At 51.3% G+C, this 14,940-nt stretch overlaps 1 protein-coding gene across 2 annotated transcripts in view; it reads right to left on the reverse strand.

Moving 5' to 3' along the window:
- Positions 1 to 14,940, reverse strand: part of CHD2 (chromodomain helicase DNA binding protein 2) — a 2,197,496-nt gene that overhangs the window by 1,602,519 nt on the left and 580,037 nt on the right. For both annotated transcript variants that reach the window (XM_078683153.1, XM_078683151.1), the window contains 2 exons: positions 890 to 934; positions 197 to 381 (listed from right to left, as the gene is read on the reverse strand). In XM_078683153.1, the coding sequence (XP_078539279.1) occupies positions 197 to 381; positions 890 to 934 (230 nt within the window). The remainder of the gene's footprint in view (positions 1 to 196; positions 382 to 889; positions 935 to 14,940) is intronic.

Here is a 14,940-nt window from a genome sequence, read left to right on the forward strand (position 1 = left end):
GCACCAAGTAGAAACATTCAACTATGTACTCAAACTATCAGTTATATATAGTGGGCATCTAGGCATCTAGCCTCTTTAGCCAAAAGAGGATGGAGTTGGCTTCATAACTTTTTAAGGGACAAAGAGGGTGTAGTTGGACTTATATCTGTTGAAGACACAGACTCACGAAGCCAAATATTAAAACATAACCAATTACCTTGCATTCTCTGGTAGGGACCGTTTTGGAGGTATCCCGGCTGATAAAACTGTCAATACATGCTTGGAACTTCTTGCCGATCAGAGATCCTTCTTCCCAACTGCACTCCGAATATGGTAATCCCATCCACTTGCACAGATACTCTGGCTCATTGGAAGATGAAGTGGAACCTTTTCGATTGTGAACTGCATTATAATAAAGCAAATGCATTTCAATGTAATCTCTTTCAATGATCAACAGATGGATACATCTCATACTAGAACTGCTCCAAACTGAGAATGGTCTAATAAGAACGTTCAACTTAGGAATTTCTAATGCCTAATTCTGTTGTCATCAACACAAGCAAGTCATATTTTTCAGAACATCTATGCTACTGATATCAACAAAATGTCCAATGGCTATTTGACAACAGGCAAAATCATGTCATTGGTATTGAGAGGAGGACGGGAAAAATAAAGTATAGTTTGATATATTCTGCAGGAAACCAAAGAAGCACTGGACGGGACAGGGTTTATGGCCCTTATCTTGTTGTCAATTTATTTTTTCACAATATGTTTACATATTTAACATAATGCCACTAGGATCTCTTTACCTCTCTGGCTTTTAACTCTTTGATTACAACAGTTGTGCTGCCATGCCTCTGTCCTATATGATTCCAATGAAGGAAACAAAAGCAATTATTTTTATTTTTACCTGGAAAGTCAGAGTGTCCCGATGTGGACTTGCTCGTCTTTACAGCTGGGTAAAACAATCAAAAAGAAGATCTTTTAGAGTGTTTATCATTGAAAGCTGAGTTTAATAACTTTACTACAAATTTCTTTCCTACACATTCAATGACATGAAAAACCACTGCTTTCAAGAAAACAGAAAATCAACTATGTTATCTCTGTCTCTGTTGCATCAAACTGGATCACCCTGCAAATTAACTAAACCAGTGTTCTCCATCTTTCATATCTTTCAAAGATTCACATGTCTTTAAGTTTGTTTTTGTTGGGTTAAGGTCCCCATACATTTACACAGCAGTATTAAAGACACATAATTAAGACGTTAGTCTCCGTAGCCTGTCTACCATCCTGAAGGCATGTGCAGTTTGAAGGTAATGATTCTAAACAGGGAGGGTGGATGGTCACATGTGAACCTATTGGAGATACCACTGTTGGAAAACGGTAGTAACAGGCAAGTCCTTTTTCTTCTCCAGAATTAGATCTTTCATAGAGTCACATGTTTGAGAATCCTCTGATTGCCAGACAGAGCCATCCTTTATTGTGACAGACGATGTGCAGTTTGATTCAAATAGCTTCTGCATATGGTGCTTTTACCAAAGAAAACAGCAGCCTTGTACGAGGCAAGACTTCTCCTTGCATATGCCCCCCCCCACACTTGCTAGTCCCGTTTGGACTACTGGATGCTGGTTTTCGACTCTTGGAAGTACATTGAAGCCTGCTAACCAGGCTTGAATGCTAGTGTTCTTTCCCCTAAAAACAAAATGCTAAACTGTAACCCAATTGGCAAGGACTTTAGCACCTATGTAAGCGTCTGGCAAATTGGAACCCAGGGCATGGGTACTAAAGAGGATCCCTAAGGGCTGCCGCATGTACTATGCCACCCTAAGGGACCCACACAAAGACTGCATGCAGACTGCCATTGAAAACACGTCATTGCCCACTCCCTGAGAGCAATTCCATTATATGTAAGTCACCCCTACAGAAGGGCTTGAGAGCCCTAAGGCAGGGTGCATTATAATACATGTGAGGACATATCAGCATGAGCAGATATGCCCCTGTGATGCCTGGTTCCATTCCTAGGAAATTGCAAGTGATTGGGTAGCCATATTAAAGGTATGTACTAGGTAGGCACTGGTCAATACGAGTCACCCAGCTACATAATGGCTGCCCTGAAAATAATAGAGTTTGGTATCAAACACCTAGTCTCAAATCTATACTGAGGCCAGTATTAATTGTAACTTGCACTCAGAGGGCACTTTAGAGGTGCCCGCAGAAAAGTCCTATAGTCCACTAGCGTGCTGGCTGACTAGTATCTTCCGGCCTGCCACCAGAGACGAGTTTCTGGCCTCACAGAAGGTGAGAGCCCACGCTCTGAGAGGTCAGAAAGAATGACTGCTCTGGAGGCATGTGTTCACACCTCCCCCACCAGGATGGCTAGTGTTTTAGCATATCAAGGTCAAAGGCTTCAATGCCTCTGCCGCCTTTGATATGCGACCCTGCATTCTCTCAGACCTGGGTAACGCAATCCCTTACCCTGAGACCCATTTTGCACCAGAGCAGGAAGGAAATTAGAAAGTCAGTAGGTAAGGTACACTTACAGGCTAGGCACACCCCTAAGGTGGGCTAACACAATGGATAAGCAGAAAGGAGTTCACCAGTGCTGGGGCATGGCCAACAGCAGAGGAAGATGGCCACACACAAACGCTGCTCCAACACCCACAACCAGCATCAAATTTATACACATACTAATCCGGTAACAGGAGCTGAAGCGAAGCAGCCCGACACCCTAAGCAACCCCCAGGCTGCCCCCGGGCCAGGCAGTTGGCACCCGAAACCAAAGAAACAGGCTGAAACGAGCCACCCGGGAGGCTTAGGCGAGATATACGCCATGAGTGGCCTGAAAACACTCACTCACTGACATCCGCCGCGGTGGGAGTGCACGGATCTAACAGACGTGTGGCCGAAGCGTGACGGGTGCATCAAGAGAAAAGGAGTGCTAGATCTGCCAGGCGGAGTGCTGACTGCCCCACAGGCTTGCTGTGCCTGCTCGTGCGCTCGCCTCTACCTCGAGGGAGGAAAAGGGAAACCATCGGCCGCCCCGCGCATTGGGCAAGGCTTGGCAAGCGAGAATAGAAACTCGGCACAGCGGAGGTGGCCGTTACTGCCCCGGCTACAGAGCAGATATGGGTGAAGAGCCAGCCCGCACCGCGTGACCTGGAAAAAGAAGTGGACCTGGCCCTACTTTGCAGTCCCGACGGCCACTGATGATTCATACAAAGAGTGTCAGACGCTGAGAGAACAGAGAGGCAGTGTACAGCCTTGATGTAGGTACGGGGGCAGCTGTGGGGGGACCCAGTGATCCAGCCACATAGATGAAGCCTCAGCGGAGAAGCTATACTGGTACCCACCGCTAAAGATCTGCTCTTGTGTGGTATTGCCTGCTGGTAACCCCACGCAGTGTTGGTCACGCAGGCTCGACTAGCCCCAATCGGAACACCCCCGGGGGGGAGCCAATGGCCTAAACCTTGGTTTGTAATACACACTAAATACAGGAGAGAGCAGGCAGGGCCCCGTGAGAGAAGCAGACAGAGACTAGGGCATGGGCGAGAACCATCACAACACAGCAACAAAGGCAGTGCATCTTCAGTGCCCAGTAACAGCTGCTGGAAGGGGGTCCGCACATGGGGGTGGGGGGTAGAGTGAGTGGGTGAAAGCCAACAGGGCCATCGCTCAACAGCCCGTGCAGGCGGCGGTGAGTAACTGGCGGGCTCCAACCCTCTTGGTGCCCGGTTGGACAGCCACGGTGTGCTGCAATGGCGGGAGGAAAGGGAGGCCGCACCTCACTACAGACAAAGCTGGACAAATATGCTTGGCAGCAGTGTACTGGCACACAATGACAGGCACTGAAGAAAGGCAAAGTGAAGGCACAATGACACAGCAAGATAGGACACAAGATGACCTGACCCTGTAGGACATTATGTCCGCAATTACTACGGTACGTACTTCTCTAGAATCCAGGATGGATTCTGTCTCCTCTAAAATTTCCCTAATCAGAGCAGACATTCACAACTCAAATTCTAGAATTAAAGAAGTAGAGGCCACCACTAACTCACTAGTTACTGAAACGGACCTACTTAATAAACAGATCAAGGATTTGCAAATAAATACGGAGAGAATGGAAAACCAGCTGGACGACGATGAAGGGAGAGCCAGGTGCAATAAAGTCCGAATTCTGGGCATTCAGGAGAGGGAGGAGGGCCCACCAATAGATCTCTTTGTAGTCATGGACCACCTAAACCCCACAGGCCTATCTAGGTACTTTTCGATAGAAAGGGCGCACAGGGTACCTGGAGGGAGACCAAAGCCGGGTGCACCCAAGGCTTATTTTGGCGCAGGTGTTCAACTTCCGCGACAGAGATGTAATTCCCCAAGCAGCACACACAACTCCACAGATCAGCTTTGAAAACAGCAAAATCAAGTTTTTCCCTGACTTCATGCTCAAAGTGTAGAGACAGTGCCGCAGTTTCGTGGACATCAAAAAGGCCCTACGAGAAAAAGAACTTAATTACGCCATGTTGTTCCCTGCCAAATTGAGAGTCAAAGCGGAAGGCAAGTTGTGATTATTCTCTAATCCGGAGGAGGCATGGGACTGGCTGGAGGGCTGGCACACCGTTGGAAAGCGCACACAGACCGACAAACACTTACGAATAACTTTGCCCGCAAGCAGAGAGAACTGTCAGAAGACCCAGGCTCAAGCTCAATAGCGCAGATAGGAAATGGGGACATTAATGAATGAACAGAAATAACTAGGGGCCCGGAATGGAGATGGTAACATGGCTAACCTAAACTGAGAGCTCCATATGTGGAGCTACACCCATTAACAAAGAAATATGTCACTGGGGTAGCCAAGATGTATCAGAGTCGAATAGCAACCTACTCCCACCAAACCACTTAACAGGCTCGAATTTTGTTCACTTGATGCTGGGCGGGGGGGAATCTGCCCACGCACCACTGGTTTCCATGGGTGGGCAACAGGCATTCTGCAATGATGGGGAGGCGGTGGTTGTAGATTGGCAGTGCAGAAAGGCAGGAAGGGGGTTGGACTTGTTCAAGTTAGGAATGGGGGAACTTTGTTATGTTCTAGCTCAGTCATTGCGGCCGGGAGGAAGAAAAATCCAAGGCTCATGGGTCTGGACAATAACGCTGTATTGGTCTTTGCCCTGGGCTCGTCATGGAACGGAAGCCGCACAAATAATCCAATATTTTCCAATCCAGATAACATACACACATCACTGTGAATAGTGGGATGGAAAGGGCCCTTCAATTCCTCACCTGGAATGTGAACGGGGGAAAGTCCTTCAGTATTTAAAACGCCTGGCACCCGAGATAGTCCTATTGCAGGAGACACACCTTGTTGGTAATACCTGCAAGGCTCTAGATAGATGGGGATATAAACTCCTAGCTCATGCAGAGTTCACCTCTGGTTCCCGTGGGACAGGCCTCCTCATCAGTAAAAGCTGCCCATAAATGATCCGCAAAACATGGGTGGATACCCAGGGCAGATTCGCAGCAGTTACTGGTATATGGGAAGGGAAACCTCTTAACGTAATGTCTATATATGTTCCCCCAGCCCAGCAACAATCAACACTAGCGGACCTCAATAAATTAATTCTAGATCTCCCTTTGTGGACTTTAGTAATACCTGACTGCGAACTGAATGACTGATCGACTCCCCCCTAGGAGAGACCCCCCATGATAAGTCAAAATTAGCAGACTTCCTCTCGGCCACCCTGAAACTGTGCATTCTTAATATATGGGAAGCCACCGACCTAACTTACACTGGACAATCCTGGGTCTCCTTCGGGTTGACCCTCGCCAAACGTATCATTGCACAAAAATGGGGAGATTGGGAGCTACCATCAATGGGAAGGTGGGGAGCTGACATGGACAGATCCATGATAGCAGAAAAAGAGGTCTTTAAAAATAGGGGATGCCCCAAAAAATGGGATCGTAAATGGGTAGCATGGAACATATATTGGGTGCGAGATCTGCATGTCTCCCACAGTTGAATTGCTCACGAGAGGATGGGGGAGACAGAGCCTTGCTGATGGGAAGACACATAATGAGGTGAAGATAATGCAGGACTGAGATACCCAATGTAATAAACACCATTGTTGCACTTGAGATCTTTTATACCATTTGCTGTAATGCACAAGTTTCTTACCTTCGGGAATGATATATCTGTAAGAAACATTAGTTAGTGTTAGATTCCTTACCTTAAAATTACCCCCAGGCGTCAGACTGGATCCGGAAAGTTTTCGTTAGCAGTACCCTTGCACGTCGGTAGGCGTCGTCTGCGGTTCTGCGTCTGTCGTCGGAATGACATTGCTGGAGTACTTAGACGCCGCCCTCGCGCACTGATGTCAGTTCTGTACATAGCTTTCCGCGCCAGGAATGCAGAGCCATGCAAGAAACAGACGCTGGAGCCATGAAACTAGGGCCCTAACAGGGAAAGTCCTTAACCCTAGATATCGATTCGCAGAACGGGGAGGATGGGTGGGGCGGTAAGGAATCTAACACTAATAATGTTTCTTACAGATATATCACTACCGAATGTAAGTAACTAGGGCATCTGAAAGAAAAACGTTAGTGTTAGATTCCTTACCTTAGAATAGATACCCTAGCAATACCAACCCGGGTGGTGGGTCTGCGAACCAAAATCACACCAGGAAGTCCTGGAGAACAGAACGGCCAAAGAAGCCATCTCTCCGGACTTGACTGTCCAAGCAGTAATGCTTGGCAAACGTGTGCAGTGAGGCCCACGTAGCTGCCCTGACAAATGTCCTGCAAAGGGACTCCCAGTCCCAAGGCAGTAGTAGCCGCCGTGGCCCGAGTGGAATGGGCCACAGCCCCACAGGAGGTTCTTTTTAGCCAAGGTATAACAGATCTTGATGCACAAAACGACCCACCAAGACATGGTTCGCTTGTGCACCGCCCACGTAGCCAACAAAGAGTTGGTCGTCCACCCGGAACTGTTGTGTGCGGTTCAGGTAAAAAGAGAGCGCACGTTTTGGGTCCAGACGGTGGAGAGACTCTTCCTCTTTCGAGGGATGCGGAAGCGGAAAGAAGGTGGGCAAGGTAATGGTCTGACCAATGTGAATGGCAGTAACCACCTTGGGCAGAAAAGAAGGACGAGTCCTCAGAACAATTTTGTCCGGATGGACAGAGAGGAAAGGAGGCTTAGAAGAAAGAGCATGGAGCTCACTCACTCTTCTGGCAGAGGTTATGACAACCAGGAAAGCAGTCTTTAGAGTCAGAAGGACAGTTATGGAGCGGCTCAAAGGGAGCACACAGATAGGATAACACCAGATTCAAGTCCCACTGAGGCATTACAAAGGGAACAGGAGGAGGACATGTGAGTAATGCCTTTCAAGAATCTATTGACAACAGGGGACTTGAAAAGAGAAGGCTGATCAGGAAGCCTCAAAAAGGCTGAAAAGGATGAAAGATGTCCCTTGATAGTGCCCAGAGCAGAGCCCTGCTGGGTCAGGGAAAGAAGAAAGAGGAGAACCTCTGAAAGAGGGGCAGAGAAGGGATCCACAGCCTTTGCTGTGCACCATGCCACAAATTTGTTCCACATGCAGGCGTATAACGTTTTTGTGGAGGGATGCCTGGCTGCCAGAATGACATCACAGACTTCAGGAGGCAAGTCAAATGGCAACAACTGTCGCCGCTCAATCTCCACGCATGTAGGTGGAGGCTGGACAGGTTCGGGGGGAGGACCGTCCCCTGTTGCTGCGACAGAAGGTCCTCCTGAAGAGGCAGTTGAATTGGGGGATCGACTGACATACTGAGTAGCTCGGGATACCAGTATCTTCGTGCCCAATCCGGAGCCACAAGATGTTTTGGGCCCGGTCGCGCCTATTCTTCTTCAGCACTCTGGGCAGAAGTGGTTTAGGCGGAAAGGCGTATAACAGACCGCAACTCCACTCGTGACGAAAAGTGGCGCAGAGCGAGTGCCGCCTTGGAAATTCCAACATGCATAACTGATGACATTGCGTGTTCTCTTCGGTGGTGAATAGATCTGCTGAAAGAGACCTTGCGCCATGTCCGAGTTCAGAAGCCCTTCGTGATTCATCATGCTCCGACGGCTGGGAACCTGCCAGGTGTTCAACCACCAGGGTGATGCCCTGATGTTCCAGCCATGTCCAGAGGCACAGAGCCTCTTGACACAGGGTCCACGACACCACCCGCCCTGTTTGTTGCAATACCACATGGCGGTGGTGTTGTCCGTGAACACCTGCACTACACTTCCCCGGACAGAGGGAAGGAATGCTTTCAGTGCAAGCCGGATCGCCTGCAGCAGCAGAAGGTTGATGTGGAGCCGGGACTCCGCCAGAGACCAGAGGCCTCTGATCTCGGCCTCTTCCATGTGGCCACCCCATCCCAGGAGGGACGCATCCGTCACCACTGTGTGCTCTGGTTGGGGAAGGGAGATGGATCTGCTGCTGACCCAATCGCGGTCCGTGAGCCACCACTGCAACTGTCTCGCAGTGACCACCGAGATCAGGACATGGTCGGACAGGTTGCCCTGATGCTGTGTCCACTGGAACTTCAGGTCCCACTGCAGAGCCCGCATTCCGCCAACTGGCGTGATGTACCAGCAGGATGCAGGAGGTCATCAGTCCCGGAAGCCATAGGGTCAACCTGACAAACTCGGGATGAAGGCTGAAAGATCGGAATCAGAGCCTGAATATTCTGAACCCGTTGCTCGGGAGGATAAACCCAAACTGCGCCGAGTCCAGAACCGATCCGATGAAGAGGAGCTTCTGGGAGGAGCTCAGGTGCGACTTCGGCACGTTGATGGAAAACCTCAGCGAATGCAGGAGGTCAGCGATAGTCTGGAGGTGAGAGACGACTGTTTGGGGCGAGCCAGCCTTCAACAACCAGTCGTCGAGATAGGGGAAGACTGGAACCCCTGATCTGCGCAGATGAGCTGCAACCACCGCCATCACTTTCGTGAACACCTGAGGGGCACTGGTGAGGCCAAAGGGGAGCACGGTGAACTGAAAGTGCTCATGGCCTACCGTGTACCGCAGGTAACGCCGAAGGGCCGGCAGGACGGGAATATGGAAATAAGCGTCCTGCAAGTCCAACGCTACCATCCAGTCTCCAGGGTCTAGGGCAGTCAGAACCTGAGCAAACGTCAGCATCTTGAACTTGTCCTTCCGGAGGAAGTCGTTAATGCTCCTGAGGTCCAAGATAGGGCGCAGGCCCCCTTTGCCCTTCTTCGGACCTAGAAAGTAGTGAGAGTAACAACCCCACCCTACTTCAGGGCCAGAAACACGCTCATTGGCCCCCTTGGTCAAGAGGGCAGTAACTTCCTACTGCAGAAGTTGCAAGCGATCCCCCGACATGCGGTGGTACTGCGGTGGCATGGCTGGAGGGGTCGCCTCGAAGGGAAGGGAGTAGCATCTTCGGACGATTTACAGCACCCACGTGTCCGAAGTGATGGTACGCCAATGGAGCAGGTGATGGAGAACTCCGCCTCCCACTGGCGTCGAATGGACCTGAAAGCTCGGACTAGGAAGGCTTTGAGGCAGATGCTGCGGGAGCAGATGTGGACTGACCGGCTCTCTGGCCCCCTGCTCCGCCACGGCGGAATGCACGTCCGCGACCGCGTTGATGTTGGTTCTGCGGCTTGTGGCTGGACAGGGGTGCCCCTTCCGTGGCCATGTAAGGAGCGAAAAGCAGAAGTTTTAGGGGCGAGACCGACAGGCCCAAGGACTTGGCGGTAGGCCTGGAGTTCTTTAAGTGCTCCGCGCACTATCTGCCTTGTCGCCAAAGAGGCGACGGCCATCAAAAGGCATGTCCATGAGAGTGCTCTGGACAGCCACTGAAAAGTTGGTGGACCTCAGCCAGGCGTGACAACGAATCGCCACCGTCGTTGCAATCGCTCTGCCCAGCGAGTCCATGGTGTCAAATCCACATCGAAACGAGTACTGTGCTGCATCCCGCCCCTCAGCAAGAGTCTGGGCGAGCCGTGTCTTGGCCTCCCCAGGACACTGGGGCAGCATGTCCGCCACCGTATCCCACAGAGAGTGGGTGTAACGGCCCAAAAGGCATGCGGTATTAATGGACCGCAACCCTAGACTGACAGAGGAAAATTGTTTCTTGCCAAACTGTTCCAGCCTTTTGGATCCCGGTCCGGGGGTGCGGAAGGGAATGCGGTTTGGGACGTGGAGGCCTGGATAACCAGGCTCTCAGGGGTGGGGTGGGTAGACAGAAAGCAGGGGTCGCCCGGAGCTGGGCGTTGGCGCCGGGCCACACTCCGAACCACAGGAGGGACTGTGGTGCGTTTGGACCAAGTGCCCATCAGAACGTCAGTGAGGGCCTCATCAAACTGCAGTAGAGGCTCCGAAGAGCTTACTGGCTGTTGAAGCACCTCGGTGAGGAGGTTAGTCCTCACGGCCGCTGCAGGAAGCCCAAGGCCTTGGCCGCCTTGCGCAGCACCACAGCATAAGTCGCTCCCTTCTTCGTAGCCACGGAAGGAGGAGAGAGAAAATCAGTGTGAGGCAAAAAGTCTAGACCACTGGCCTCCCCTAGCTCATCTGCCCAGTCCTGACTTAACTGGCACTGCTGTGCCAGAGGGTCTTCAGACCCCTCCCAGTCCTCCCCTTCATCCGTGTCCTAATAAACAGGCAAAAATGTCAGAGCCAGGGCATAGGTGAAAAGCTCACCAGTCGGTGTCGGAGATGGCGCCGAGCCCGGGCCGGGGCTGAAGCTGAGGCCGGCGTTGTCCGAGGACGGCAATGGAGGAACAAGGCACAAGGGGGTCGGCACCAGCGGAGGAGTTGTAAGGTCAACTAGCGTCGACCGGGATCCAGGCCTGGATCCCACGGGGTCCTGCGACACTTGGACCAAAGTCGGCGGCGGAGCCGGGGCCGAAGCCGCCGGCAACACAGGGCTAGGACCCCCAGTCGGACCCGCGGGGCCCGAAGGCACCCCGGCGGGTCTCGACGGCAGAAAGGCAGTCCTCATGGCCACGAGGAAGTCTCGAATCTGCTCCGCAGTCGCATTGAGCCCAGGGACCGGAGGGTGTGGGGCTGGATGCGACTGTGCGCGGGCTCTGTCGAAGCCGCGAGGGGGGTGCCACCTGAACTCTGCCGAGTCGCGCGACTGGTGAGGGGATGTCGAAGAACGATGGCGTCTCTTTGACTTCTTTTTGCCATGTCTCGACTTACCCGAGTGCGAGTACTTGGATCCAGATGATGGATGATGACTGCGGCTCCGTGACCGGTCCCTTGACTTCCTCCTCGAGCGGCGCAGAGCCGACTGCCGGCGCTCGAGAAGCTTTCGGGAACGCTCCCGCCTAACCTTCGACGTCAAGGCCCGGTAGTCATTGTGGTCGGCCCCCAAACAGTAGAGATACCGGCGGTGGAGGTCGGTAACCGATATCAGTCGGTGACAGGCGTCACATGGTTTGAAACCGGGCATCACTACCAGCACCAGGAGTCGATGTCGACTCGAAAAAGATGGACAAAAATGTCCAAAAGGTTAGTCAAAAAATGACTAAGAGTACGCTCTTCCCGGATCTGCGCTTGCTGGCGCGGAAAAAAGAAGAACTGACGTCAGCGTGCGAGGGCGGCGTCTAAGTACTCCAGCGACGTCATTCCGGCGATCACGACACAGACGACGGACGCGGAGCCGCAGACGACGCCTACCGATGCACAGGGGTACTGCTGACGAAAACTTTCCAGATCCAGTCTGACGCCTGGGGGTAATTCTAAGGTAAGGAATAGAACATTAACATGTTTCTTTCAGATGCGGAGCTTTTATTTGTTTTGCCAAATAAAAAGTATTTTAAAAAAAGAAAGGTTTTCACCATCCTGGATTTGGTGGAACTAGAAACTCTGCTGGCTCAGGATTATGCCCACTCTTCACCGGAAGTGGTCATATAGGTGTTTAGTCACCCCAAGGGGTAAGTAGCCCATTGGCTACTACCCTAGACTCGCCTAAACCACCCTATATCCGTATTTAAGGGACCTGCAAACACCAGAAACTCAGATTTGACTACCTGGGAACAGAAGGTGGACTGGAGAGAACAGTTACTGTGAGAAAGTGGCTCTATATATACAGGACCAAGGTAAGGTACAGTGTGTATAGAGATCACAAACCCCAGAGGTATAACAGAGGTTAAAGTCAGGGCTGGCCTTACTCTCAAAAGTGGTAGCTTGGTTGAGCAGTAAGGCAGTACCAGAGGACAGTATAAAGCATTTGTTGTACACACTCAGTCAGCAAAAGGCTTCACACACTCAAGGAATGAACTCCAAGACAATGGTTTTTATATCAAAAGATATAGTTGTTTTATATTTAGAGCCAACAGGTATCAAAATATACTTTTCTCACTTAGGAGTGATCTCAGGTAAGTACTTTGCAGAATGGTAATAACTTTGTAAACACAATAGGTACAGGGGTTGCAGTAGGCAACACAATTCTCAACACAACATTGAGCTCAATGGATTTTTCTACAAAAATGCAGTTAATTACTTTGTAGATTACTTTTTGTAAGTCCAGAACTGGATCCTGGATTCAGTCCTGGAGTGTATGCTGAAAACAGTTTAGTAAAAACGTTTTGGTTATTGCAATGCTTTTTAAGGAATATAAAGGTATTTTAAAAGTTCACACTTTGAAACTTTTCAGTGTAAATCTAGCAATGTTATCCAATGGGAGAAAATTCAGGTTACAGGTAAAGTACGTTCTCGTTACTTTTGTAATCCAGTACTGGGCTCCTAGGTCCAGCACTGGGATCTCTACTTAAGACAGGTAAGTAATTACGTTTCAGACACTTAGAAGAAATTTCACAGAAAAGCAGACAATTGATTTCTATGGAGAAAATTCCGGTTACTAGCAAACCCGGCTAGGATTACTTTTGCGGTTCAGTACTGGGCTACAAGGTACAGTACTGGCTTCTCTCCTGATCACAGGTGAGTACTTCGGAATTCGGTATTCGGCTGATTTTATAGGAATGTTTTAGAGTTTCAAAACTTCACACTTAGAAGATTTTTCGAGTCAAACCAGTCAATGTTATCCTTCCAGGTGAGTACTCGACCAGTGAAGTTAAGGTTCTTGGCATAGACTCAGGGGACCCCTGGGTCAGGTAGGTACAGTTGGTACACCCTCAGTGGCACACGTGCAGAGGTAGTTAGGCCCAATGTTATCCAATGAGAGGCAGGTGGCCTTCGGTTGGTGGCTGCTGGCTAGCAGGTCACACGGCTGGGGGAGCTGGGCTCATGGTCACTTGCTCAGGGCAAATGGGGAAGTAGGATAGGACACAGGGTGCACAACCAGAGGCACTCGGGCGGCTGGGTGCAGGGTGCTTTTGAGCCGTCAGGCGCTCAATGTTATTCAATGGGAAAGGTAAAAAAGGAACAAAGGCTGCAGACTCTGGGACGGTGATTCTTCAGGTGCGACCACCACTTCGAGAGGTAAGTTGGGATCTTGGAGAAGAGGTAGGTACCCCAAAGGAAGGCACAGGGGGCCGCAGGACACCGGGTGCAGGGCTGTCTTTGGGCTTTGGGAAATCTTACCCTCGCCTGGTCGCGGTTGGAGGGGCCCTTGGTTCTGAGGCTGCAGGCGTCGTCTGGTTCGTCGAGGAGGGTCTTTGGGCACTGGACTTCGGGTCTCAGTTGCCGGGGGGACGTCCTCCTGGTCTTGGATCACTGGGGCCGGGCTCAGCGAGTGCAGAGTTGGTCTGGTGCTTCCTGGCTGGCACCAGGGGTATGCTTGTTGAAGCAGAGCCTCTGCTTATGGGAATCCCAGTCTTCAAGAGGGTCAAGGCAGGCAGGTCCTCTGGGGGTCCCAAGTTTGCTGTCCGCAGGAGTCTCTGGGATTAAGCAGGAGCAGGTTCCAGGATATACAGGTCGGTAGGGCTGTGGCCAAGTCAGTAGGTTTCGTCCTGTTAGCAGCTGCACGGCGGGTCTTTTTCTTCTTGATCTTCTTTCTTCTTGTCTTATCAGGATCTGAGGAAGGAAGGTTCAGGGAGCCCCTAAATACTGAATTTAGGGGCGTTTCAGGTAGGGCAAAGGCAGGGACCAATAGGTCCTGGTCCTTGGGTGGGTACACCCCCTAGTCTGCTCCTCTTCGGTGGGAGGGGGGCAGGAGCCTAGCTGTGATTGGGCAGGGCTCCCCATCCTCAAGATGGCCGAAGCCTGGGGTCGTGCTTCACCTCGCCTCTCCCACCTGACGGGTTGGGTTTGCACAGGCTGGCACACCTCCCTGCATTACGTAGGGTTTCCCACCAGAGTGGGGGCAGAACCGGCGGGGGCCAGTTCCTGGGTACAGCAAATGGTCTGGAGAAGCTCATAGAGGTGGCAGGCCTTTGAAGCTTCCCCCTGCCCATCCTGGGGGAGGAGACCTAGCACCTCGCCCAGGATGTGCATTGTTGCAGGCCCAGGAGAGCGGGGGCTCTCCACCCAGGGGTCCAGCAACATGTCTACTGTGTGGCAGCCTAGGCAGCCTCTCAGTCCAGACGTGGATTGTAGGTTAGGTTTCATGGGGCATCTCTAAGATGCCCTCTGGTGCATTTTACATTAAATCTCACACTGGCATCAGTGCGGGTTTAATGTGCTATAAAGTTTGATATCAAACTGGTAAGTCTTCAGTGAGGCCATCATGGTGCTGTGGGGTTCGTAATGTCGACCTCCCAGCACCATATACTCTTAATGGCAGCACTGCACTTACAGTGCCCAGGAATGGCCCTGTGTACTGTAGGGGCACAGGGCCCATGCACCTGTGCCCACACCACTGGCATAGGGCACCCAGCTAGAGGGGTGACTGAGGTATGCCAGGGCAGTGGGTCTTGTGGGCATGGCACCCAGGGATGTGTTATGTTATGAGTTTGGTAGAGCGCGACAGCTGCCCCAGCAAAGAGGCGTCCCGGCGCTGAGGAACCACAGACACTACACTGAGAAAGAGAGGGGAGGGAAAAGCGGGTGGCCTAGGGAGAGGAGAAGAGGT

Source organism: Lissotriton helveticus, chromosome 3_1, assembly GCF_964261635.1.
Source record: "Lissotriton helveticus chromosome 3_1, aLisHel1.1, whole genome shotgun sequence".
NCBI classification, from domain to species: domain Eukaryota; kingdom Metazoa; phylum Chordata; class Amphibia; order Caudata; family Salamandridae; genus Lissotriton; species Lissotriton helveticus.